The sequence below is a fragment of the Neofelis nebulosa genome, chromosome 4 (genome assembly GCF_028018385.1).
Source record: "Neofelis nebulosa isolate mNeoNeb1 chromosome 4, mNeoNeb1.pri, whole genome shotgun sequence".
Lineage (NCBI taxonomy): Eukaryota > Metazoa > Chordata > Mammalia > Carnivora > Felidae > Neofelis > Neofelis nebulosa.
This window is the reverse complement of record NC_080785.1, coordinates 75,803,575-75,831,092: the sequence shown is the minus strand read 5'-3', so window position 1 is coordinate 75,831,092 and position 27,518 is coordinate 75,803,575. Positions and strand designations below refer to the sequence as shown.

The window sequence follows — 27,518 nt, the reverse complement described above, 5'->3', positions numbered from 1 at the left end:
GACTCTTGATTTCTGCTCAGGTCATGCATGAGCTCATGGTTCCTAAGAACAAGCCCCGCATTGGGCTCTGTGCTGACAGCGCAGAGCCTGCCTGGCATTCTCTCTCCCCGTCTCTGGCCCTCCCCCACTCACTCTCTCTCTCTCTCCCATTCTCTCTCTCTCTCTCTCTCTCAAAATAAATAAACAAACATTAAAAATAAAAAGGAGATAAAGACACTGAGGGAAGACCATGTGATGACAAAGGGACAAAATGTCCACCTACAAGCCAAGGAGAGAGGCCTCAAGAATGAAACCAATTCTGGACACCTTATGGACTTCTAGCCTCCAGACTGTGAGAAAATAAAATTTCTGTTGTATAAGCCACCCAGTCTGTGGTATTTATTTTGGCAGCCCTAGCAAATTAATACAGAGTCCATGGAATTGGAGCAAGTCAAGTCAGTTATAAACCTTGAATAATTAATGTCATTGGAATACACTTGTCTGATTAATCCTGCTCCACAATAAAGACAGTTCTATCCTGGGTTTACTACACTGTAACCCCCACCATGTGAACACAATAGTTCTTTTTAGTTCTAAAAGCTGGAGAACATTTTCATTTCATGGAATATTCCTAAGTCACAGGACTGAAGCTTTGGTTAGGTACAAATCACTCCATAAATTCATTTCATTTACATATTATCATTTAGCTTCTCCATTAAACATGAGTAGCTCTTCTATCTTCCTATTTAAAAGTCACTTGCAATTTGGATTATTAGTACATTTTTTATTAGAATAGTTGACTTCAGAGGTGGCTGATCTTTTACTTTTGTTCTGTCCCATGTATTTATTACTCCCAAATTTGCACTAATGATTCTGTCAGAAAGAGGTAATTATTTTTGTTTCTCTTTTAAGCTTTGTTTCTGTCACAAACTGAAAGATTTTTTAAAACACTGAAGTAGATAAAATGCCAGCTTTATATGTTTTCTTTCTGTTACATAATTCCCCTAAAGCTAACCTACAAAGACTATACTCTAATTACATTTCTTATGTGCTATAAAAATTCTATTTAAAATTAATTACTCTGACTCACAAAAGAATAACATTTGTTTGAACATTTGGAACATCTGGCATTATTTAGAGACTACCGAATTCATATGTAATCTAAAATACTTACTAGAAACATTCTTAAGTTGTGCTAATGAATAATTACAATTTTACTAAATATTGCTTAATTGCTTAGGCAGTGTGCAAACAAGTATCAGGAAAAAATATCAGAAGAACAATGTTATTTCTTAATACTACATTTATTAATGTTCAAAATATCCTTAGTTTCAGTGGGAATGCAAACTGGTATGGCCACTCTGGAAAACAGTATGGACGTTCCTCAAAAAGTTGAACATAGAACTACCCTATGACCCAGCAATTGCACTACCAGGTATTTACCCAAAATACTGATTACCAAAATTACCCAAAAATACTGATTCAAAGGGGCACATGCACCCCAATGTTTATAGCAGCATTATCGACAATAGCCAAATTATGGAAAGAGCCCAAATGTCCATTGATTGATGAATGGATAAAGAAGTGGTGTGTGTGTGTGTGTGTGTGTGTGTGTGCACACATACACAATGGAATATTACCCAGCCATCAAAAAGAATGAAATCTTGCCATTTGTAACAACATGGATGAAGCTTGGTGTATTACACTAAACAAAATAAGGCAGAGAAAGACAAATACCCTGATTTCACTCATGTGTGGAATGTAAGAAACTAAACAGATGAACATAGGGGAAAGAAAACTAGAGGGAGGCAAACCATAAGACAGACTCTTAATGACAGAGAACAAACTTTCTGATGGAGAAAGGTGGGTGGGGATGGGCTAAATGGGTGACGGGCATTAAGGAGGGCAGTTGTGTGAGCACTGGGTGTTATATGTAAGTGATGAATCATTAAATTCTATTTCTAAAATCAGTATTATGCTATAGGTTAACCAGAATTTAAATAAAAACTTGAAACATTAAAAAAAATCTGAACTAGAACCAAAAAATAAATAAATAAAAAATATACTTAGCTTTATTTTAAAAGTAAAAAATGTACATAGGACAACATATTATTAAAATGTCAAGTTAATCTTCAATCTATAGCTGCTTTTAAGGAATTGCAATTTGTAACTAAACAGATGTTTAATTCTGCAAAATTGTCATCAGACTGAAACATTTCTATTCTCCATAATTTATTTCTCATACATTTCTCTACTATTAATTTATCTTTTTGCTGAGATAATTTACCATTTCAATAGTTAGTCATTTTACCCTTAGATCCTTCTGTGTTGTGGTGTCAGGAAACTGTCCTGTGCTCTTAACTTAGAGTCTTCAAACAATACATTTTAAAAGGTTCAGTGAATGATTAAACTTAAATCCATTACCGGGGCCCTGGGTGGCTCAGTCAGTTGAGCATCCGACTTTGGCTCAGGTCATGAGCTCATAGCTCATGAGTTTGAGTCCCGCACTGGGCTCTGTGCTGACAGCTCAGAGCCTGGAGCCTGCTTCAGATTTTGTCTCCTTCTCTCTCTGCCCCTCCCCCACTTGTGCTCAGTGTCTCTCTCTCTCAAAAATAAATAAAATATCAAAAAAAATTAAATTCATTACCTAATATAAACAATTAAAGCTTTTTAAAAGCTTAAACTTGGTGCACTTAACAAAAAGAAAAACAAATATTATCACCAGTAAGAAAACAAAGGAAATGGAAAATACACAGATGGATACTCAGTGAAAGCCAATTTAATGGAGATCGTTAAAACTACTCCCAAACAACATTAATGAAAATATACATGCATCACGCTAGACCAGTGCTTCTCAATTTCAATATGCACACCAATCACCTGGCAGTCTGGTTAAAATGGAGATTCTGATTCAGGAGGTCCATCCTGGGTAGAACTTCTGTATTCCTAACAAGCCCCTAACTACCTAACAATGCCTATGTACGTAGTTCAAGGACCCATTTAGAGCAGCAAGGACTTATAATTTACCTTACTCTGGGTAACTTATGAAATGCCTTAATTTGGCTTCAGTTAAAGTTTAAAAACCAATTTATAATCGTTGAAATCTTTAATGTACATTTGTTGAGTACCATTAGCCTGACCAAGAGCATAACATCACTTAGGAACTTGTTATACATGCAAACCCTTGGACCTCCCCTAGGCTTAACTGAAGCTGACTCAGGAGGTGTGGTTCAGACAGTCGGTTTTAATTAGTTTTCCAAATTATTCTGATGCATGTTAAGCTTTCAGAAACACTATTCTAGATACTATGCTGAGGGGTTGGGGTGCAAATCTGGGGAAATGACTGTCCTTGCTTTCAAAGTCTCTAGAGGAAGGGGTTGGGCACCTGAGTCAATAAACACCATTAAGTATGTGGTAAGAACAAAACCATAATGATAAAGTGGCATCCAACAGAGGATGTAAAGAAGGTTCCCCCAAAACGTCACATGAGCTGGGTTTCACAGGGAGCTAGATATTTGAAGACAGTCCCATGTACAACAATATGCAAAGGTAATGCAGGAAGAAGCTTGGAACCTTCCTGAAACAACAAATAATTCACTCAAGATGGCTTGCATGTGGGGTGTTAGGATTTCCATCCTGGTTGCCTCTCATTTGTCAAATAATAAAAACAAATACCACTAGGGGCACCTGGGTGGCTCAGTGGGTTAAGTGTCTGACTTCAACTCAGGTCATGATCTCGTGGTTTGTGGGATTGAGCCCTGTGACAGGCTCTGTACTGACAGCTTAGAGCCTGGAGCCTGCTTCAGATTCTGTGTCTTCCTCTCTGCCCCTCCACCACTCACACTGTCCCTCGCTCTCAAAAATAAAATAAAATATTAAAAAGATTAAAAACAAACAAAAACAAATACCATTAGAGCTAAAAACAAAAAATTACAAAGTTGAATCTATTAATTTCCTAGGTAAGGGAACCCCTTCCTATGAAGAATTTCACTGACTTCACTGAGCAGGAAAAGAGTTTTTAAGTGCTGGAAAGGGAGCGTTCACAGGAGTCATGCTAATTAAGCATTGGGAACTGGTACTGTGGATATAGGACAGAATGAATATATAGATTTGTAAACAATTAAAGTAAAATAAAAATCTTTTTGTTCATTTGTTAGGAAAGTGTCTGCAATTAAGTCCAGTGAGGAGAGTGTGACTTTCCAGTCACTGAGGTTTATGGATTCTCATCAGATTCACCTTTTGTGCTGAAACACTATAGTCAGTTGATAACTCCCAGATAAACTTTGCTTTAAGTGGAAAATTTTTTTTGACAGTCCCTCCTCTTCATCTTTACTCATCCGGAGATGCCAGGCTCAATACACAAAAAAAGATTAAACAAATCATCCGACTGTCAGCTCTCCACTATTATCTTGGTTTTGGGTGCCATTCTCACAGGATCCCCTTGTGTTTACTCAAGTGATTTCAGTCTCCTTTTGATATAGTTTACTTGGAATGTGCAACAGCAATTTAGCTCATGTTAATACACTTGACACAACCTTTATACTCTCCTGGAGTAATAGCAATCTTACACCTATTGGACCCACCTCTAGGTGTTAAGGCCTTCAAGGAGCTCTAAAAACGCCAATGAGTAAAGATAAAAGGAAAACAAAAAGAGAGCTGAAGTCCAGGCAAGGGAGTTTCAAGAAGGGGAGAAATACTAGAGATACGTACAAGATGAGGACAAGAAAGGGTCCACAGACTTTGGCCACATGTAGTGGTGACCCCAGGGCACTTTCAGGGGATAAAGGATGAGGAAAGTGGAAGAATGAATATAAGTGAGGAAATGGAGACTAGAAATGCTCAGTTCTCTTTCAAAAAAGCTTGGTTTCTTTGGCTATGATTTACATCAAGTGCTGGCATGCCCAATCTAGTTTTTCCATTTTTTTTATTTGTGTCATCAGAAATGTCATTCAGTGTCTGAACTGGTTAAAGAAACTTAGAAATGACTGATTGACCAGCTCATTCTACAAATGAAGAGAGAAATGCTGAGAGGTGAAGTGAAATTTATTTTCATGCAGTTTGTTATCCGTAATTTTTAAGGCCATAAACTTTATAGATAATATAAAAACACATATGAATCTTGAAGAGTTTCTTCAGGCTAAAAAAAGATGAAAAGGTTTAAAGGACTTTAAGATATTTTCATAGTCATGGCCTTTGGGGTGATTAAGTTATACTGATGATTATCATAAGCAGCTTTCCATTAAAGTCGTGACCCTCCTTGTGTCATCACTCAGGATACAATGGATAGATAACAGTAATAATAAAGATAATGATAATATTGACCATTTACCTGGGTACTTAAGTGCAAAACGCCAATCTGCAAACTACCATCTCATTCTGTCTTCTCACAGCAATCCTATTGAGGAGAAATGTTAAAAATTTATGAGAAAAGGGGGAACGTGGGGCTTCCAGGGGTTAACTTGCTTTAGATTTCATGATTTGACTCAAAACCTCTAACACAGTGTACTATGCCTTGTTTGTTATTTAACTATCTGGTAGAGCCACGAAAGCACAGAAGAGGGAAAAGGCAGGGATTGTAGGTGACACGGGTCACTCCTCTGAGGTGAGATAAACTGCTCCACCTCTAAAACTACCTATCCATCATCCATCACTCTTACGACCCACATCCACCCCTCATCTCTCCACCCACTCTTGCTTTACTTTAAGGCCCGGCGCAAACTAGCAAGACTGAGAACACATGACGCCAAGCTAACACGCCACTGCCACGTACCGGGGTCGTCTACTCCCGCCTCCCTCCCGCCAGCGACCAAACTGAGCTACTCGCAACTTGGAGGTGCCTTTAGGGTTTGGGGTAGTTTGGCTCCCCAGGCTTCCGTAGGAGCCGACGATTCTGCCGCCCCCGACCCCGCCCCTGGCAACGCTCTGGCTTGTTAACAACCCGCCAGCCCGCGGGAGCCGAAGTCTGCCGGTGGGCTGCGGTGGCTTGATAATAAGGGTGGCGTCGTGGTGGCCGAGGCCACTGCCGGACTCCCGAGGCTTTTCGCGACCCTAGCGGCTCTCCGGCGGCTTTCTCTTCTTGGTGGGGGGGACTTTGTGGATCTTGAGGCTAAGGGAACTGTGTAGGACTGGAGGACCACCCCCGCCCCCCATCCCTCCCTCCCTCCCTCCCACTTCAGCCATGTCGGTAGCTGAAGCCGCGGGGACCTCCGAGGTCCCGGAACCGGGCCGCAGGAACAGGTCCGGCAGCCCTCGCCAAATCCCGGTGGTCAGGGTGGTGACGGAGGACGAGGACGCACAGGTACGGTCGGGTGTCTGTGCTTTGGGAAGTGTGGAGGGGAGGTTGGGATCTGGGGGGGCGGGGAGAGGCCTGGGGGCAGCAAAGGGCGGAAATGGGGGCCGAAGTGGAAACAGTCGGAGCCCGCGGGACGGAGGTTCCCAAGGCAACGCCGATCCTTCCGAGAACTGCCGCCGGAGGGAGGGTCCAGCTGTCGTCAGCCAACCTGTCTGGGGACTGTGGCGCGAGGTTGTCCCGGACCGTCCCACTAAACAGAATAAGCAAGGTTTTGCCGCTTTTCTTCGAAAAGTGTGACCACGAAGGGCGTGGGAGGAAAGGACACGTTTGTAGCAAAATCATGGATTTAATGAGCATTTTGTTTGCAATGGGCTTGTACGTAGATACCTGTTACTAAGTGATGTTCTTGACATAGGGGTAAAATCTCTCGTGTTTAAATTAGCTCCCACTTTAAAACCTACACGTGGAGGGAAGGAAAATCTGTCAAAATTAGAAAGTAGCCTCATTTTCATATGAAATTGGAGGCTGGTTATGGAGCCGGAGTTGAGAGAGAACAGAATTTACATATTTTACTGTACTTGTATTTGGTTTTGAGTTTATTTTTATTAGGAATACAAAATTAGTTCTTCTAAGTTGGTCTGTTGAGATATTTCACTTCGGAACCCTCGGCTGGATCTCCATTCGTGGCGGAAGTGTTTGTAAACTCCACGTCGTTTGTTTCATACTAGGGTTCCATTGCCCCTCCCTAGAGAGTATTGATCAAACCCTAAAGCGTGAATTCTCTGGAGGAATCCTACCCTACCTCTTCACACTGATGACGTGGGGTCACTATGGGAATTCCTGTGGAGGTTTTGCGAGTCCCAGGCTGCGTCAGGAACCCTGTCTCCTACGTCCACATCCTGGAACCTTGGAGAGTTCCTTGGGAGTGGCCAGTTGACTGGGGACCTCTTCTTTGGGAATAAGATTAACTCCCTGAGGACTCTCTGACATTTGCACGGTTTTAACTGTGGGCAACAGCACTTTTGCATGAGGAGGAACGGGGAATTTGCCTTATCAGTTTTGCGGACGTATTCCAATAGGGTAGGGAGAAGAAAGACTTTCAGGAGCAGCAGCTCTCCACTCCCAAGGCTGCAGGGGGGCTCAACGTTACCGCCATTGTTGTGCCCAGGAACCGGGCACAACTGAGAAGTAGGTGAATTTGGTATCTAATGGCTCTTGTTCCTTCACTCGCTGTAAAAGAGGTGGCAGGGATGGGGGGGCACAGTTAGTTACACGAGGCAGGCTAGCATGGGTTAAAAAGAAAAACAAGGGGGGGGGGGGAGAAATGCTTTTAACAGGCCAAAGCCAGAGTAGTCCACAACATATCAAGTAAAGCAAAACTAGTAAACCTGTGTATATGTGTGTGTACTTTCTCCCTTCCCTTTTCCCTTTCTTTTTTCCTTTTCTTTCATTATTACCCCTCCTTACAGAGCCTTGGATTCTCTTTCAGGTAGAACTATTTTTGTATTAATTGGAGTTCCTAGCTTGTTAATAAGTACTTGGAGAAGCATTAATATTTTTCAAAGTACTGGAGAAGGCCGTTTCTACCAAAAGAAATGAGATAAAAACTTTTTTAGAGCTAGGAGAAATGATCACTCAACCTTTTTGGGTATTCTTTGTAGTTGTTCTTACAAATGAGGCCATGAGAAGTTAACTGAGAGTTACTTAGTTTCTTTAATCGGAGTGAGGTCTAGCCATCTTTGCCATCATTGAAATGATAACCTTTTAGACCTCTGCCTTAGACCAGTAGAGGAAAGACTCATGGAACCCTTGGAACACTTGAGAGACAGTAAGTATATACTGGTAGCTAAAAGTGACTTTGGAGAGTCTATCTCAGTGCTTTAAGTCAGCTCCATTCTATGCTTGAAATCACAAATTGTTTACCTTTATGTCCTATTTTTAAAATTATTTATTTTGAGAGAGAGAGAGAGAGAGCGCGCACATGAGTGGGGGAGGGCCAGAGTAAGGGGGAGAGAAACCCAAGCAGGCTCCATGCCATTAGGGCGGAGCCCAAGGCAGGGCTCAAACCCACCAACCATGAGACCATGACCCGAGCAGAAATCAACAGTCGGACGCCTAACTGACTGAGCCACCCAGGCGCCCCAATTTCCTATTTGTTTTAATGTTGTTCTCATTCTAAAGAATCAGAAGCCCTCTAGAGGTGCTTCTCAAACTTTAACGTCCATTTGGAAAACCTGGGGATCTTATCAAGATCAGACTGTGATTCTGTAGGGCTGGGGAGGAGCCCCGGATTCTGCTTTTCTAACAGGTTTCCAGGTGATGTCATTGCTACTGGTTGAAGGACCTCATTTCCCACCTGAAGTAGCAATGCTTAATTTATTATAGCTGCAGTAAAGTATGAACAGTGCTACAGAATTTCACAACATTTAACTCCTGGATAGCTGTAGGAAGTAGTTTCATGTGGATTCAGATTAAAAAACAAAATAATAACAAAAATAAAACAAAATTCCAACCCTACCCCCACTGTTCCAGACTGTGTGTTAAAAAACAAGAGATGCCAAATGGAGTTTAAAAGAACTACTTGCTCTCTTTTCCTGTCACCACAAAGCTTCAGTTGATCTTGGATGAATGTCACATCCTTCTAGTCAGTACCTCTTCATCTCTTCCCAAACTGCTTTCCATAAATACCACTTTATGGTCCTCCTTCCCCCCTCTGAGCCTCACAACCTCTTTCAGGATTCCACAGTAGTTTCTTATCGCTTACGTCACCACACAGAATTACCCTGATCAAATCACTTAATACTCTATTTTCTGTAAAGCAAGCCTGTTTGAGAGGAGCGTGCCCCAAACCTGGGTGACCATCATAGTCATCTGAGGGGTTCAAAAAACTGTACATAGCTCATTCCTAACCCAGATTTACTGACTCATAATCCCCAATGTGGAGTCTGGTACTTTTTAAAAAGCTGTCTCAAGGGGCTGGGTGGCTCAGTTGGTTAAGCATCCGACTCTTGGTCTCGGCTCCGGTCATGATCTCTCCATTTGTGAGTTCAAGCCCCATATCAGGCTCTGCCCTGATGATGTGGAGCCTGCTTGGGATTCTGTCTCCTTCTCTCTGCCCCTCCTCTGCTTGTGCCCACCCACTCACTCTCTCTCTCTCATTCTTTCTTTTTCAAAATAAATAAATTTATTTTTTTTAAACTCTCTCAAGTGATTTTTAGCCTCAAAACCACTGAACTAGATGATATCCAAGGTCTCTGCCTTCCCTAAAGTGCCTCAGGTCTACTTCTCTGTTGTGTTTTCAGGGTTTCCCAATGTATTATTTGTACTTAATCTGTACCAGATTCTCAGTTTAGTGCCACCTCCAAGAAGATAGAATTCTTGCCTGTTGTCTTTTCCTGTGGTGTCCCCCATTATCTTCCAGTATTCCCCAGTAGCACCCAGCACAATATATGGTACACAGGAGGTGATATTAAATATTTACTAAATGAATGCCCTTCCCCCTTTTCTGAATTTAAACCTTACCCTACCTCCCTACTCTCCAATGTAAAGTACTCTCCCAATAGGAAGCATTTGTTTTCACCCTCACAGATCTTCTCATAAATGAATATAGTCCTAGGTCTCAGTCACACCATTTGTCACCTAATTATCACTTGTGTTATGTTGGCAACTGTTTCGTTTGTCTAAATTTTGCCTCTTTCCCTAGAATATGGATTCCTTAAGTGTAGGAAATATATCTTAATACCTATGTGTCCTTCCTTCCTTGACTCTGAGCTCAGAGTAGAAATTGAAGTTCATATAAATAACTTACAAAGCCTTTTGTGTTCCACACTGGCCTCCTGGCTTCTCTTCAACCTTGCCGGGTGTATTTTATACCTCTGCCTGAGGGCCTATGCACTTGGTGTGCCCATTGCCCGGGAGTTTTCCCCTATTTTTCATACCTCCTTCAAGACTTTGCTGAAATGTTACCCTCCCTGTGAGTCCTTTGCTGACCGTTGCTTAAGCATCTTAACACTTCCTACTTTCTTTCCTCCAAAGATATGTCATCTTGTAGTAAACTATATAACAGTGATTTTTGTCTCCTCCAAAGCATATTAATTCACTTTAAATTTTTTTATTTGTGGGGTACCTGGTGGCTCAGTCGGTTAGGTGTCCAACTTTGGCTCAGGTCATGATCTCGTGGTCTGAGTTGGGCCCCCCCCCCTCCCCCCCCACCATCAGGCTATGTGCTAACAGTTCAGAGCTTGGAGCCTGCTTTGGATTCTGTCTCCCTCTATCTGCCCCTCCTCCACTCGTGTTCTGTCTCTCTCTGTCTCTCTCAAAAATAAAATAAACATTAAAAAACTTTTATATGATTATAGGTAACATGATGTTACATTAGTTTCAAGTGTACAACATAGTGATTTGACAAGTATGTATATTATGCTGTGCTCACAAGTGTAGTTGCCATCAGCCACCATAAAATGCTGTTACAATATCAGTGATTATATTCTCTATTTCATCCCTGTGACTTATTCATTCCAGAACTGGAAGCCTGTATCTCCCACTTCCCTTCACCCATTTTTTCTATCCTTTCCCTCACCCACCTTCTCTCCATTGGCAACCATCAGTTTGTTCTCTGTATTTATAGGTCTGATTCTGCTTTTTATTTGTTGATTTATTCATTTGTTTTATTTTTTCATTTTTGAGAGAGAGAGAGACAGAGAGAGAGACAGTGTGAGCAGGGGGAGGGGAGGGGCAGAGAGAGAGGGAGACACAATCTGAAGCAGGTTCCAGGCTCCGACCTGTCAGCCCAGAGCCTGATGTAGGGCTTGAACCCATGAATTCTGAGATCATGACCTGAGCTAAAGTCAAACATGTAACCGACTGAGCCACCCAGGTGCCCCTATGCATTTGTTTTTTGTTGGATTCCACATGTGAGTAAAATCATATGGTATTTGTCTTTCTCAGTCTGACTTAATTCATTTAGCATAATACCCTCTAGGTCCATCTGTGTTGTCACAAATGGCATAATCTCGTACTTTTTATGGCTGTGTAATATTCCATTACATGTATATACCAAATCTTCCTTATCCATTTGTCTATCAGTGGACACTTAGGTTGCTTCCATATCTTGACTATTGTAAACATTACAATGCTACAATAAGCATAGAGGTGCATATATCTTTTCAAATCAGTGTTTTTGTTTTCTTTGGGTAAATTCCCAGTAGTGTAATTATTGGATCATGTGATAGTTCTTATATTTTTAACTTTTTGAGGAACCTCCATACTGTACCAATTTATGTTATTGCCAACAGTGTAGGAGGATTCCTTTTTCTCCACATCCTCACCAACACTTGTAATTTCTTGTCTTTTTTTTTTTTTGCTTGTTTTTAGCCATTCTGACAGGTATAAGGTGATAGCTCACTGTGGTTTTGATTTGTATTTCCCTGATGATTAGTGATATTGAGCATCTTTTCATGTATCTGTTGGTCATTTATATGTCTATAGAAATGTATTCTGTTTAGGTCCTCTGCACGTTTTTTAATTGGATTATTTGGGGATTTTTGCTGTTGAGTTGTAAAAGTTCTTTATATATTTTGGATATTAACCCCTTATCAGATATATCATTTGCAAATATCTTTTCCCATTCAGTAGGTTGCCTTTTTGTTTTCTTGATGGTTTTCTTTGCTGTGCAAGACAAGACATATTGATGTCATAGGAAAGCAGGAGATTTTGTGTTTTATTCAATACCATATCCTTAGCAACTAGAACAATGTCTGACACAGTGTAGATACTCCAAAATGTTTGTGGAATAAAGAAATTGTGATTACTTGGCCTGCATAGGTATCATGGCTTAGCTTCCTTGCCCAAATTTGCTCTTCCTCTGAGAATCTCCACAATCTTCTAGTTGAAGTCCTATCCTGCCACTGTATGTAATACTGCCATGGACTGTCCTTAAAATTGCCTACCCTGGTTTTGGGGTAATTGCTAGACATTACCTCTGTGGTCAGTTGAGAAGTCAGGCAGAGAACTAAGGTGCAAAGAACCAGCACTCCTGCATCAGACAGACCTGCTAGCCCAGGTACTAGCTATGTAACCTTAACAAGTTAGGTCTCAATACCCCAGTTTCATCAACTCTATATGGTAAAGTCGAGGACTACTTAAGATATAAAGTTTAAAAAAGGGGGTGGAGGGGCCTGCCTGGCTCTGTTGGTAGAAGATGCAACTCTTGATCTCAGGGTTGTGAGTTCAAGCTCCATGTTGGGCATGGAACCTACTTAGGAAAAAAAAAAAAAGAAAAAAAGGATATAAAGTGCCAGAGACAGACACATAAAAGGACCACAGTAAATATTAGTTCCTTTCCCCATAACCATGTATCAAATGAGCAGGATTTCTCCCCTTTGACATGTCCCTTGGTAAAATGGGAAAATAAATTTATCCTGTAACTTTAAGTAAAGGTTTAATTTTCTTCAAAACAGTTTATTAGACTTGATCTTAAAATGTTTTGTTAAATGTTTTTACAATTCTCTATAAACATCGTATGTTAACAGCAATTATTTTCATGTTTACATCTGTATGTCCTCTTTTGCTTCATTCTGCTGTGTGATCTCATTTACCCAAACTCTTCCAATTATTACTTTAAGTCTCTGATTTGGAAATCTCTGCCCCCCAGTTTAACTTATCTCCAGCCTCAACACAGGCCTCTTCCTCCAGCCTTCCCTGTCTCAGCAAAGGGTGACACTACTTCTATAATTGCCCAAGCCCAGGAGCATCATCACCTTTTCCTCTCACTCCCACGAAATCAAATCACTCTTTAAGTCCCACAGACTCTACATCCTTGATGTTTTTCATTCCATTCCCTGTTGTCGGCCTGGGTTGCCAGTACCTTAGTCAAGGCCTCAAGTTACAGATGTCTCCTACCTCCTTTCCAGTTCAGCCTAGACCTTTCCAGTTCAGTCTCTACTCAGCAAACAAAATTGCCTTTTTATTGTTACACTCCTCTGGTTAAAGCCTGTGGAAATAAAGACCACCCTGATGAGAATAAGCAGGCACTATTTAATATACAGAGCTTGCTATATAGGAAGTCAGCTAACATTACTTACATTTGGCAGAGACTCTAAGGCAGGCAGGGAAGCTTTGTAGTGAAAAAAGGGAAAGCTTCTGGTATGCTCTGTTTGGAGGTTGTTGCCATGGGGAAGCTGGAGGTGGGCTAGCTACAAACACGGCATTCTATGTGATTGATTTGGGAAGCATATTTGGGTTTCTCTGGTGGTCCTACATAGCAATATGAGGGGCAAAAAATAGGGAATCTGGCAATCATTGCCAAATTCTGACTTTCCTGAGCAAATAGCTCCTGGGTTTGGTTGCTGCAGAGATTACAGGCTAGAGTTCTGTTGCCATATGTAGTCTGGCCATTGTCTGTTTATATATCCAGTCTCTCAAACCATTCAATATTTTTGAAGATCTTTAGCATAGGATATGTACAAGGCATTCTGTAAAGTGGGGTTAATAATAGTATCTACCTCATACAATTCAATTAGCAAATACGTGGAAAGTACAACTGTACCTGGAAATAGACATCACCATCATTGTTATGATCATTATTGTTATTATTCATGATTTGACCTCTACTTACCCAATTAGCATCATCTGTAGCCACTATCCTTTGTACTATATTTTCCTCCCCATCCTCAAAATGCCTTTTCTTTTGCCTCCATGCCTTCACATATGCTACTCCCTGTCTCCACCTCTCAAACCTTCAGTTCATCTCACAGATCCTACTCCTTCTCACCTCTCCCTGCCAATTACTTTTTACAGCAACTGTGTCATGCCTTCTGTGCTTCCAGTCTGTGTGCTTCCAGAGCACGCCTTTCAGCATCCAGGGAGCATTTTGTAGCTTTTTATCTGTATTACTTGTATTCCATGCCAGACTGATAGCTACTTGAGGTCAGAGCAGTGTTGTTCCCCACACTTAGCACAGTTTCTGAAACATAGAAGCTGCTTCTAAATATTGATGGAAGGAGGAACAGGCTAAAGGAGGGAGGGCAGGAGAAATCTTAAAAATATAATATATGCTAAGCAAGTAACACACAGAGTAGCATGAAGTAATCAACATAAATCTGAAAGGAATCTATGCTTTAACTTTTACTACTCTCTGTTTCTTAATAAAAGTTATACCTGCTCATTTGGGAAAAACAATTCTGATAATACATGCAGGTATTAAAAAGAAAATGTTGCATTGACTTTTCATTTCAATATGCTTTCCAACCTTCAAAAACAATATTGCAAAAAATCTTAAAACAAAAACCTATTTTTTCCAAGAGGAAGAAAGAAGACAACTGAGGTAGTGGCAGATGGCACTGAAGTCAAATCTTAAAAGACAAAATTCTATTTATCAAGTTTTTTGGTAACAGTAAATTTAATAATTTAAACAATTTAACAGTAAAATATAACAGTTTTTAAGGATAACCATAATACCAGGTAAAGATCAATATTTAGAAAATCTTTTTTGATTATTAATTTTTTTGGTAAAAAGCATTTGGGGTTAAACTCACTCAGATACTTACCCTACAAACTTAAAATTAGAACACTTTACTGAAAATTGTTTTTTTGTTTGTTTTTTTTTTAAGTTTATTTATTTGAAAAAGAGAGAATCTTAAGCAGGTCTCTGCACTGATATTGTGGAGCCGGATGTGGGGCTCGAACTCGAGCCATGAGTTCACAACCTAAGCCGAAACCAAGAGCAGGACACCTGACCAACTGAGCCACACAGGCACCCCTGAAAATTGTTTTTGAAAGACATTGCCTGAGATTAGAATATATGAGTTTGTAATTGTGAAAGGAAAGGAAATTCTAGACTTAAGAGGCAATAGAATAATATCTATGTAGACATAGGGAAAGATATGTATTATAGATTTAGAAATCAAAATACAATGGTGTTAACACTAAGTTAAATTATATATTTATACATGTAAACAAAAAGCATATAAAAATAAACATATAAAAACAAAATTATATATAAAAGTAGATGTATTTAGATGATAGGAATAAGTAGGATTTTCTTCCCTTTTGAATTTTTTTATATCATCATCTTTTATATCATTTTTTTGAAGTTATTTTTTTATTTAAAAAATTTTTTAATGTTTATTTATTTTTGAGAGAGAGAAAGCCCACATGAGCAGGGAAGGGGCAGAGAGAGGGGGACAGGATCTCAAGTGGTCTCTGTGCTGATGTGCGTGCTCTCTCTCTCTCAAAATAAATTAATAAACTTAAAAAAGGTTAAAAAAAAAGGGAAGAAAACGTCATGCAACAAAGCATTAATCCCCAAAACTGAATTTAAAATGTGGAGATTTTTGTATAAGTACTTAAATTTGGGATGATAGCACTTCCTGTTTCCTTCTCCGCTTACCTACAAATAACTTCATATGCCAGGCCCAGTTTCTGGAGCTGGGGTGCCAGAAAACAAAAGTCTTTGCCTTGAGTGAGCTTTGGGTAGGGTGTGGTGGGGGATAAACATGCAAACCATTCTAGAACCATAATGGGAATTGTAGTGGATAAGGAACTTAGGGTGCTATGGGAGCACAAAGGAAGGACATTTGTTCTATCTTTTTCCTTCCCTTGAGGAGGCAACACCTGAGCTGAGTTTTGAAGCACCCGTGGGGTTTAACCAAGGGAAGGAAAATAGAGGAGGGGTGAGGGGCACTAATGGAGAGTAACTGAATGATTTAGATGGGTTATGTTCAGAATTGAGTTTTATTATTCACCATAGAGTAGAGGACCATGAAGGGTGGGAGAGTAGAGGCACTGAGAACAGCAGGATACCTTCACAACTCTGTCAATAAATCATTTGCGCTCAAGAAATATTTAAAATGGGGCGCCTGGGTGGCTCAGTCGGTTAAGCGGCCGACTTCAGCTCGGGTCATGATCTCGCGGTCCGTGAGTTCGAGCCCCGCGTCGGGCTCTGTGCTGACAGCTCAGAGCCTGGAGCCTGTTTCAGATTCTGTGTCTCCCTCTCTCTGACCCTCCCCCGTTCATGCTCTGTCTCTCTCTGTCTCAAAAATAAATAAACGTTAAAAAAATAAAAACTAAAAAAAGAAATAATTAAAATGTAAAATCTATAGAACTTGGACATTCTGTTTTCTAATGTTGATGACTGTAAGAATGCTGGTACCAACTGAGAAAGGGGATACCTAGTTCAGGAAGATGATCTCCTACCTGTAGTTTAGAAGCGAGTCTTATGTATATCTGCATAGATAAACTCAATGTATTGTGCATGTGTGGGATGTGGAATATATATGTACCAGATCATTTCATTTTCCAAAGCATGGAAGTGCGATTATTACAGGTGTTTTGAAATTTAAAGACCATAAGATTATAAGATAATACTAGAATTCAAGAGGCATTTTTATTATTTTTTTCAACTCCAAAATTTATTTACTCCTATAAGGTCTCATCTGCTTTTCATTCTCCCCTCCATATCTTTTATAGAAATTGAAGTATAGTTGACATGTAATGTTGCATTAGTTTCAGGTGTACAACATAGTCATTCCACAAGTGTATAGTTAATGCTATGCTCATCACAAGTGTAGCTATTGTCTGTCACCATGCAATACTGTTAGAATACCATTCACTCTATTTCTTATGCTGTATGTACTTTTCATCCCTGTAACTTATTCCATAGCTGGAGGTCTCTATCTCTAACTCCCCTTCACCCATTTTGCCCATCCCTCCATTATCCCTTTCTCCTCACTATCTTTTTGTCATAAGATACTTTTAAGTTGCTGAGGGATAATATCATAGGAAAATAGTGTGCTTGATGTGATTTCTTGACTCTCATGACACAGAATTGTAAGAATTGTATGTTTTTTAGGGTGCTTTCAAGACCATGGACCTAAATCGCGTTATCAAACTCCTTGAAGAAACTGATAAAGTAAGCTTTGAGAGAAAATTTCTCTACTGTATCACTTATAAACTATGATTTCCCTGAAAGGTAACATGTATTCCCCCAAAATAAGTCTTGTTTATTCCTTTTTGTTGAAAACATTTCAAATAGGAACATTTCTCATATTCAAGGACTGTTTGAATTTAGTATGAATGTGTTTTACCTGGTATGGAGGCTGGAGGAGGAGATTTCATTTGGTTTTGTGGGATGGACAAATCCATGGTAGATATAAACAGAAGGCATCAAGAGTACAGGAAGACTCCTCCAGCCTCTATTAATTGCTTGTTACCAAAAAGGATGTGGGGAACAAGAGTAGAAAAAGTGATTCATGATGTACTACTTAAAATTTCCTGACATGAAATCTGGATATATACACACTCAGACATATTCATAAGTTAATCTACTTTAGAGGGATCTTATACAGAATGGAATGGAAATAAAATTATTTCAGATCTGAGCCTCAAAGTGGAGAGTGTAGGTATTGGGAGGAAGGATAATAAATGCATTTTATGCATGCTCACACACCACACTCTCCTGACATTACCCAAGAATCGATTGCATGCCTAAAAGCCAGCACACACTATAACATGACTACAGGATGAAGATTTCATGCTTTTAATATGTGGAAAATGGGTTGATCATGGTAGAGCCAATCAGAAAAAGTGTCTAGTAATTAGTAGGCCAAAAATTTAGTTACTGTGTTAGCATTTTTTAGTCTCACATTTTCACATAGAGAAAAAGCACAATAATAATAATGGCCCTTATAAGAATAATTTATCTCTTGCTGGCTGTGTTTGTTGTGAAAGTTATTTTTAATTTTGAATGTGCCTTCATTAAAAAAAAAAGAAAACCCAACTACATAGAGTTCCAACTAGTTTTTAAATAAAGGCAGACCAAAAAAAAAAAATGTATAGAAAATGCCACAGCTTCTTATGAACAATTTAAGAACTTTAAAAGGACAGTGTGATTCAGTTATGAAAACAAACATATCACTGTATTGAGTTTTGTTTTGTTTCTTTGTTTTGTTTTGTTTTTTGAGTTTTGTTTTAATTTGCTGAAGATGTTTGAGCCATTACACTGGGCTTGGTTTAGAAGTTAAAAATACAATTTCTACAGTCAGATAGCCAACTTTGACTCCTAACACCTCCAGTTACTAGCTAGGTGATTTTGGACAAATTAGCGTTTCCACTTGAGTTTCCTATTCTGGAAAATAGAGATAGTAATGGTACCTTCCTAATAGGGTTATTTTAAAAATTAATTAAATGACATGCATCAATAGAGCATAATGGTGCATGGCATAGAAAAATGCTCAGTGAATTCAAGTATTGTTAATATTATTAATGGAAACAAATGCTGCTTTTATATTAATCTAGTTTTGATTCTCAATTTCCTAATCAAATTAAAAAAAAACATTTTTAACGTTTATTCATTTTTGAGAGAAAGTGCGAACAGGGGAGGGACAGAGAGAGAGGGAAATATGGAATCTGAAGCAGGCTCCAGGCTCTGAGCTGTCAGCCCAGAGCCCAGCCCAACACAGGGCTCAGATCCACGAACTGTGAGATCATGACCTGAGCTGAAGTCAGACACTTAACCGACTGAGCCACCCAGGTGCCCCTTCCTAATCAAATTTAAATGATATATTTATTTTTACCTTCACTGTTTGAGGACATATTTTATAATGCTTGCATTATAATATAGTAATTTAATAATTAACAGTTTCAATTTACTTTCTTTTTACATTCAGGAAAATTTTTAATATCTCAACATATTTAACAGTACAAAAGAACTAAAATAGATAACTTGTTTTAGGATGATTTAGAAGAAGAACAACTTAAATCTGTCAAGAAACTGGTGCAGTGTTATCAGAATGGACTTGTATCCTTTACATATATCTATATCTGTATCTAGATCTTTACGTGTTTGTTTCATTTATCCTGAAATGGGAGAATTTTTATTAGAAAATGTATTCATTTCCTCTTGCTGCTATAACAAATTACCCCAAACTTAGTGTCACCAAACATCCTAAAGCTTTTTCTTACAGTTCTTGAGGTCACAAGTCCAAAATCAGCCTCACTGGGCTGACGTCAGGTGTTGGCAGGGCTGGTTCCTTCTGAAGGCTCTAGATGTGAATCCCTGTCTTTGCTTTTCCCAGCTTTTAAGGTGGCCGGCATTCCTTGGCTCATGGCGCCTTCCTCAGAGTAGCACCACTCTCATCTCTGCTTCTGTGGTCACATCTTTTGTGATCCTCTCCTGCCTCTCTCTTGCCCATGTAGAACCCCTGTGATTACTTTGGGCCTACCTGGATAATCTCGGATAACAGTCCCATCTCAAGGCTTTTAACATAATCACATCTGAAAAGTCCCTTTGCCATGTAAGGTAACATTTGCAAGTTCTAGGAATTAAGGTATGGACAACTTTGGGCAATCCATTATTCTGTCTACCACAGAAAATATCTAACATTTTGTATTTTTCACAGAATTATATGTTTTGTTTACCAGGGAATATAAAATTGAAGAAACACTATAATGCGATTAACTCTGCACAGATAGTGGCAATTTTTAAAAAGTATATTTATTTATTTTGAGAGAGAAGGAGCACAAGCAGGGGAGAGAGGCAGTGAGAGAGGGAGAGAGAGAAAATCCCAAGTAGGCTCTGTGCTCCACACTGAGCCCAATGCAGGGCTTGATCTCACAACTGTGAGATTATGACCTGTGCCAAAAGAGTCACTTTACAGGTGCCCCAATGGATGTAGTTAGGAGGGTCAAGTCAAAGTCTTATTTTTACCAATTTACCTGATTATTTGTACTGTTGATAAACGTATTAACTTCTCCACCTCTTAAGAAAATCGGGATAACAGCACCTCATCATGTTGTTAGGAAGGCTAGATAATGTACATGCAGGTGCTTGATAACCTGCAAAACATTATATAAATATATTATTCCCACTGTATATACCACCCTGATCAGAATATGTGGAAACCAGTGCAGCTCAAAACTGTGTTTAAGAACCAGTTTATTGTTGGGTTGTTGTTGTTGTTGTTACTGTTTTAACCTTTGCATATATTAGCTATTATAAAAGGCAATGCAATTGTCACAGGAAACTCTCACTCCCTGTAGTCATCTTACCAGATTGGTAACAGAGAGTTCCAGAACTGGCTGTTATGCACCAGGTGGGGTTTTGTTTGTTTGTTTGTTTGTTTGTTTTTAATGTTCATCTATTTTTGAAAGGGAGAGAGTGGGAGCAGAGCCAGGTAGGGGTAAAGAAAGAGGACAGAGGATCCAAAGCAAGCTTTGTGCTGACAGCAGAGAGCCTGATGTGGGGCTCAAACCCACCAACCATGAGGTCATGACCCGAACCAAAGTTGGATGCTTAACTGACTGAGCCACCCAGGCACCCACCAATTGGGGTTTTTAAATAGATAAAAGGTGCTGTTACCTCAAGATTTAGAGAAGATAAATTTTGCTTTTAGACTAATATAAAAGCAAAATTTTTATTTCATTAGTTTTTTCTTAATGTTTATTCATTTTTGAGAGAGAGACAGAATGAGTGGGCAAGGGGCAGACAGAGAGGGAGACACAGAACTTGAAGCAGGCTCCAGGCTCCCCACTGTCAGCACAGAGCCCCATGCAGGGATCGAACTCACTAACCATGGGATCATGACCTGAGCTGAAGCTGGATGCTTAACTGACTGAGCCACCCAGGTGCCTCTCATTTCATGAGTTTTAAATGAAATAAAATCTCAGCCAATTTACAACATAAAAATAAGAACATGCATCTGAATAATGTTAATAAAATAAATAAGGTAGGTTTGGGTTGCTTATTCTGGAGCAGTGTATGTTTTGTGTGTGGGTGGGGGGAAAACAAAGTATAAAATTGAGCTATTGTTTTTTTCTATGTGTTATTTCTTATTGCCAATAGTAAGTTATTGATCAGCTGAATCCATGGTGTAGTAGTTGGTAATCAAATTCTAAAGGTGTGGTAAGGGAAAATGATATTTTGAATAAGCGATTACTGAGACAAAAATTAAATAATATTCCTAAAAAATATATGGTTCCAGGTTTTCCTCTTTAGACTTCAAAATTAGTATAATTAAAAGTGTCAAAAAATAAAAAAAGTGTCAACCACATTTAACAAAATAGATGGAATTCTATAGACTTTCTTGAGAGAAGTGCTATAGAGTATGTTAATAAAAATATTAATCTTAATTTTATTTCTTAACTAAAAATATTAAAGCCCCTAAGGGATTTAGCACAAATATTTAAAATTCTGAATCTGTGTGCAGAAAAAATTGAAAACCAGCCCCACTTTATAGAATCTGCATTTAATATCCTAAAATTATGTGGGTAAGTTTTTTTCTTTAACTTTATTTTACATTAGCATGTAGCATATTATTTTATTTTATATTACAAAGATATGCATCATGGTATAGTATGTGATAAAGAACTCAAAACTTCACTGGATCACTTGATTCCAGTTGATATTTCAGAGGTGGTCAATTTTATTGTAATGGGAGATTCTAGCCACAAGAGATTAAACTATAATAAAATTTTTTCTCACAATAAGTTGCTCTCAAGTGAATGATAAGTGTGAGATGAAAGCAAGAAATTATGATTTTTTTAGAGAATTTTTGAGAAAATTTATGAACAATACTAAATAGTTTGCCTAGTATTTTTTTCTCTGTTTAGAAAATTTGGCTGTCAAAGATATATTAACTTCTGAGTCATGTTTTATTGATTTTTCAAATTCCAATGAAGAATAAAATGTCACCAGTTATTTTTGGTATGTATATTTTAAATGTAAATTAGAGGTCAGCATTATAAAATTAATATATTCTATCCTCCATACTATTGTTTCTTCACCCATTTGGGGCAACTAGGAATATCTTCTGCTTCCTTGCTGCCACATAGTAGCTAATCAAGACATCCATTTTTAGGTTTCAATATAATATAGTAGAGGAGATTTCTCAAAGTAGCAATAAACCTTTCTGATAATTTAACCTTCTAAATCTTTCTAACAATTCAACTTGTTAAATAGCATGTTTCTTTTAATACACAAATAACACTAGTAGGAGCATATATATATATGGTAGTTTTAACTCTCACTTTTAGGTTTAGTAGCAATAATATTTTAAAATGTTATAACTATCTACATTTAATTTCTTTGATATCTGAATAAAATAACCAAAAATCATTTATTGAATACCTTTACCATACCTTACTTTTTAATACAGACCATGAAAAAAAAAAGAAGTAAATTATTACTCTGGTGCTTTTAAAGAACTTTTTTTTTTTTTTTTTAAATTTTTTTTTTTTCAACGTTTTTTTTTTATTTATTTTTGGGACAGAGAGAGACAGAGCATGAACGGGGGAGGGGCAGAGAGAGAGGGAGACACAGAATCGGAAACAGGCTCCAGGCTCCGAGCCATCAGCCCAGAGCCTGACGCGGGGCTCGAACTCACGGACCGCGAGATCGTGACCTGGCTGAAGTCGGACGCTTAACCGACTGCGCCACCCAGGCGCCCCAAAGAACTTTTTTTTTTAATATGAAATTTATTGTCAAATTGGTTTCCATACAACACCCAGTGCTCATCTCAACAGGTGCCCTCCTCAATGCCCATCACCCACTTTCCCTTCCCTCCCACCCCCCATCAACCCTCAGTTTATTCTCAGTTGTTAAGAGTCTCTTATGGTTTGGCTCCCTCCCTCTCTCTCTTTTTTTTAATGTACTAATTGCAAATTATGATATTGATGTGGATCATATTGTTATCATTTCAAATTCTGAGGCTCTGCAAGTCCTAGAATACCAGGTTTATAAGCATTACTTTCAACAGCAATGCTTTTATGGAGCTTGACCAAGAACTGGTTCTGTGTGAAAGCTGCAACTGAATATTTCCTTACATAATATGACAGACTTGAATTGCACTCTTCACTTTCCCTCATATTTCATAATTATTCTAATTATTTAATAGTTTTCTTTCATAATTTCTGCTTTCATCCTGCATTTCTCCATACCTCACCCTCACATGATTGATTCTTTCCTCAAGACATTTTTGGGAGATAAAAACATTGAAAATAAAAAATAAAACCTAGGCTTTCTGTTTTTGGTGCCTATGTTTTTCTCACTACATCAGAGATATAATGCATATTATTTTCACAACCTTTTGGGGGGAACTTTTCTAGCTTTATCTTTTAGGTTGTTTTCTTTGGTAGAAAAGTTTGAGGACAAAAAGTAATTTTAGAGTTCTTCACTTTAGAGATTCAACAACGAGCTGGATAACAAGTAATAAGTTATTGGTTTCAAATGAAAAGTTCTAACAAACACTAAAAAATGAATCTCTGTGGCATTTATAAAATTGTGCTTTTCAAAGATTTCCCTTGAAATATCTTTAAATTTTTCTTGACAAGCATGAATTAAAAGTCCTATAGAGAGGATATATTATACTTTATATAGTACAGGAGATTCAAATTTTGAACTCATGAAATGCCAAAATAGTTAATATTTTGTATTTAAGAAATAACTTTTATCTCTCCTTTCACATTTAGACTAATGACTTAGGTTTGAATGCCCTGCTTTTTTGATTTTTAAATAAATTATTTTCAAATAGCTTTGCTTATAGTAGCTGTGAAATAGAAGTCTAATATAATTAATATTTGTTAACTTGGATTCTTTAGAGTCTTAAAAAGTGTATTTGTTATTTTGTGGATGGTAACAAGGATCCAGTTAATCCAGTTAATAAGGAAAATCCAGTTAATAAGGAAAAGGTCACTAAACTTTGAGAACAAATAGACCATTCATCTATCAGATTTTCAGAACTTTAAAAGCCCCTGAGCAGAGCAGTTTTCAAGTTCTAGGTAAGCCGAGGTCTGTGATTTGTATCTGATTATTCAGTGTCTTCCTAATTTTGATAGAGGTATACGTGTAATCCATTATTACTTTGCCTTCAGAGAGAAAAGAGGATTCTTAAGTTTTTTATTTATACAGTGTTGCAAGATGGCTTTCTTAACCTTTGCCTTTTATGTCCATCTCTCTTTATTTTTATAAACCTATTTTCCTTTTGGTCACTTAGTTAGAAACAAAAATTTTTTTGATAGTTGCCAATTCTCCCAGGGCTACAGAATAGGATATTATTTTCATTGTTTCCTTTAGAAAGGAAAATTTCTCATACTTTACAAATGGCTCAATTACAGACTTTATTAAACATAATTCATTTGTTCTTCATTCTTATTGAAGCTTGCCATTTTTGAAAAAGAAAGTATCGGATGAAATAACATATGCTGAAGATACTGCTAATTCAATCGCTCTTCTGGGTAAGTTAAGATTTCCTTAAGGTAGAGGGGTGTAACATATGACAGGCCCTATTGTCAAGAAAAAAGTGTCTTATAGTCCCTCAAATGTAGGTTCTTTTCTTGTTTTTGGTTGGGAATTAATCATAGCATGCTTGATGATAATTTTTGTTATTATCCACTTAGGCATTTTATAATACCAACAAGATTCTGTGTTCCTTAATTTAAGGACTGGCAGATGTTTGTCTTGATGTTATTTAGTTTGTTGAAATATTTAACTTTTTTTGTAAATCAGACATGTGTTCCTCTCAGTAATCACAAAAATGTTTTCAATGTTAAACTCTCATAATTGCTAGTCTAATTGATTGCTAGAATCATTGGGATCCAAATTGTTCATTAAATAATCTAAAATTTTATATAAAATCATAAAATGGTGAGACATCCTTTTATATCTAAATAAGTTTCATTAGTCTTCTATGGTAGATTCTGGGAGAAATTATTATGGGCTAGAATGGAGTAAGGGTATCGAGGAAATTAGAATAAATGTGGGGAGTTAGATAAGATGACCTTAAGGAGCAGGCAGGCTGGAAACTAATAGGAAACTTGAACTCTGTGAATCTCTACCATCAGTGGAAATTTACAATGGGAAGCCAACCCAAAGGAGGACATGATAACATTAATACATAAAAGATGTAGGTTTGGGGGCACCTGGGTGACTCAGTCAGTTAAGCATGACTCGTGATTTCAGATCAGGTCATGATCTCATGGTTTGTGGGACTGGGCCCAAGCACAGAGCCTGCTTGGGATACTCTCTTTCCCTATCTCTTTGCCCCTTTCCCTTTCTCTCTCTTTCTCAAAATAAATAAATAAACATTAAAAAAAAAAAGATGCATGTTTGGATGATAACATTAAAAAATGCCTCTATTGCCCTTATTGTTTTTAAATGTTGCCTCCATAAGAGTGTTGGCAGGCATTTGTATGATAAATACATGTCTCTTTATTACTGTGTCAGTCTGGTCTTTGCTGAATAACTGCTTGCCTGCCTATAGAAGAGTGAAGGAAGTATGAACTCTGCTTAAAATGAGCTCCCTTCACTGATTATTGACTGCAAATACTACTGTCCTGTCCCTTATTTTTTAATTGCTGAAAAGATGAGTTTTAAGCTAAAATAATTGCATAGAGTATAAGGGGTTGAACAAATGTTCATTTTTACTAATAACTTCCAGCTTCTACCTAGTAGTAAGTCATATTACTTTTTTCTTCTAAGTGATAATTATTTCTGATTCAAGAGCAGGATTTTGGAAACGTATGAGGGAAAATGTTGGTACTCTGTCCTGAGATAAAACAGGAAACCGTGAGAAATGATCTAAACTTACAAGAACTAAAAGGGTGGGGAGCAGATGAGAAACCTTAGAATTTCCTGTAAACTTGTTTAGTTTTGTTGGAAAAGTTTCGTTGTTTCTGTTGACTAAGTTTTTCCAAAATTTAATGATTTTTCAACATAAAAGGAAGTGTTCAAAAAATTAAGGGAATCATCTGGAAATTGTCTTCTTTTCTTCTTCTTCTTCTTCTTCTTCTTCTTCTTCTTCTTCTTCTTCTTCTTCTTCTTTTAATTTTAGTGGTATTTTTTGCAGATAGATACTCCTAAAGCAAGTGTGAAGCTTTCCCATGTGCTTTCTCCTTTGGTCCATTTGTGTCCCTACTCACTGACCACTCCCAGAGGTGAACATTGTGCAAATCCTAATGCAAATCACAGATTTTCCAGGAACACCTCATTATCTGTTTCCCTCACAGATTCCACCAAGATCTGGTTCAGCCCTGAAGTTGATTCTCCCAACTCCAGTCTCCAGTTGGGACACACACACGAACACATGTGCATATGTGTGTGTGTGTGTATAACCTATATCTTGCCAAAATAATAATAGTAACTTATTATATGCCAGACTCTATTCTCATCTTTTTCTCATATTAACTCATTTAATCCCCACAGCAATCTTTAAAGTGGAAACTGTTGTTATACAAATTTTATAGATGAGAAAACATACAAGTTTACATAGGTAGTAAACGGCACAGCCAGTATTTAATCTTAAAACCATCTGGTTCCAGCATTTATGCTATTAATCACCATTCCTTTCTCCTTGGGAAGAAGAGGTTGAGTTGATTGAGGGGCCAAATGTTATAAGGATAGACCCAGGGTATTTCATGTATGGATGTTGTGTATGTGTGTGCATGTATAAAATACATTATCCAGCTTGAATTTCCAGTGAGGATATTTTTAATCATATTACTCACACATTTAAATTTGCAAATAAACTTATGACAGTGTTATTAAATAGCATTCATTTATCTTTCTGGCAGGTGAATTAATGAAAATACCAAATTCTGAATTGAGGATACAAATTTGTAAATGTATTGTTGACTTCTATCATGCAGAACCACCAAAGAAGCATATTACAGGTGAAGTTTTCAATGGTCTTTTAGTAACAACTTACGTCTACAAAACATTATTCTGTCTCTTTGAACCTACAAAGACATAGTGGGATTGATGCAAGCTAGTGGGATCCAAGGACCCAGAGGTATTCCCACAGGACTCAAACACAAGCTGAGAGGTAGTAAGAGCAGAGTTTATTGAAGACATAGAGTATAAATATGGATAGAGCATCTGGGAGACTCATAAAGGAAAGAAGAATGAGTCTTGTCTTTGCTTGGGGCCTGTGGTTTTTATTGAGGATTGTGGTCCTGTGCACATCTCCATAAGTCATTTACGCCCTAGAGCCAGGGGTCTTGATGAGTCACTGGTTCTTGGAAAACCTCACCCAATTACTCTTAAGATATTGTCTGTTGTTCTGGAAGACTCCAAAGAAATCATTAAATCCATGACCTTTATAAGAAGGATATATATGTATGTATGTATGTGTATATGTATATAGATATAGATAGATAGATAGATACACACACACATATGTATATATATACACATATATATGTAATTATTTGCATGATATTTTTATTCTAATACTAAATATTTAGGATACAGTTTTAA

General features: G+C 38.0%; 2 protein-coding genes and 1 long non-coding RNA gene across 9 annotated transcripts in view; 1 reads left to right on the top strand and 2 right to left on the bottom strand.

Moving 5' to 3' along the window:
• Window positions 1–5,836, bottom strand: part of LOC131509436 (uncharacterized) — a 70,437-nt gene extending 64,601 nt beyond the window's left edge. The window contains exons 1-2 of the long non-coding RNA XR_009260501.1: window positions 5,750–5,836; window positions 5,309–5,374 (exon numbers count right to left, since the gene is read on the bottom strand). This is a non-coding gene — a long non-coding RNA (uncharacterized LOC131509436). The remainder of the gene's footprint in view (window positions 1–5,308; window positions 5,375–5,749) is intronic.
• A 110-nt stretch (window positions 5,837–5,946) lies between these two features.
• The window catches only part of CFAP69 (cilia and flagella associated protein 69), a 62,642-nt gene continuing 41,070 nt past the window's right edge, over window positions 5,947–27,518 (top strand). For 3 of the 4 annotated variants that reach the window (XM_058725153.1, XM_058725151.1, XM_058725150.1), the window contains exons 1-6: window positions 5,947–6,277; window positions 17,121–17,180; window positions 19,002–19,067; window positions 21,426–21,535; window positions 24,423–24,499; window positions 26,834–26,932. In XM_058725153.1, coding sequence (XP_058581136.1) covers window positions 6,158–6,277; window positions 17,121–17,180; window positions 19,002–19,067; window positions 21,426–21,535; window positions 24,423–24,499; window positions 26,834–26,932 — 532 coding nt within the window. In that variant the 5' untranslated portion in view covers window positions 5,947–6,157. Of the gene's footprint in view, window positions 6,278–17,118; window positions 17,181–19,001; window positions 19,068–21,425; window positions 21,536–24,422; window positions 24,500–26,833; window positions 26,933–27,518 lie in introns of those variants that run through there. The other variant, XM_058725154.1, reaches the window with a different exon arrangement.
• Window positions 6,847–27,518, bottom strand: part of FAM237B (family with sequence similarity 237 member B) — a 97,747-nt gene continuing 77,075 nt past the window's right edge. For 3 of the 4 annotated variants that reach the window (XR_009260497.1, XR_009260498.1, XR_009260500.1), the window contains one exon: window positions 6,847–7,501. The gene's annotated coding sequence lies outside the window, so the exon portion shown is untranslated. Of the gene's footprint in view, window positions 7,502–19,024; window positions 20,105–27,518 lie in introns of those variants that run through there. The other variant, XR_009260499.1, reaches the window with a different exon arrangement.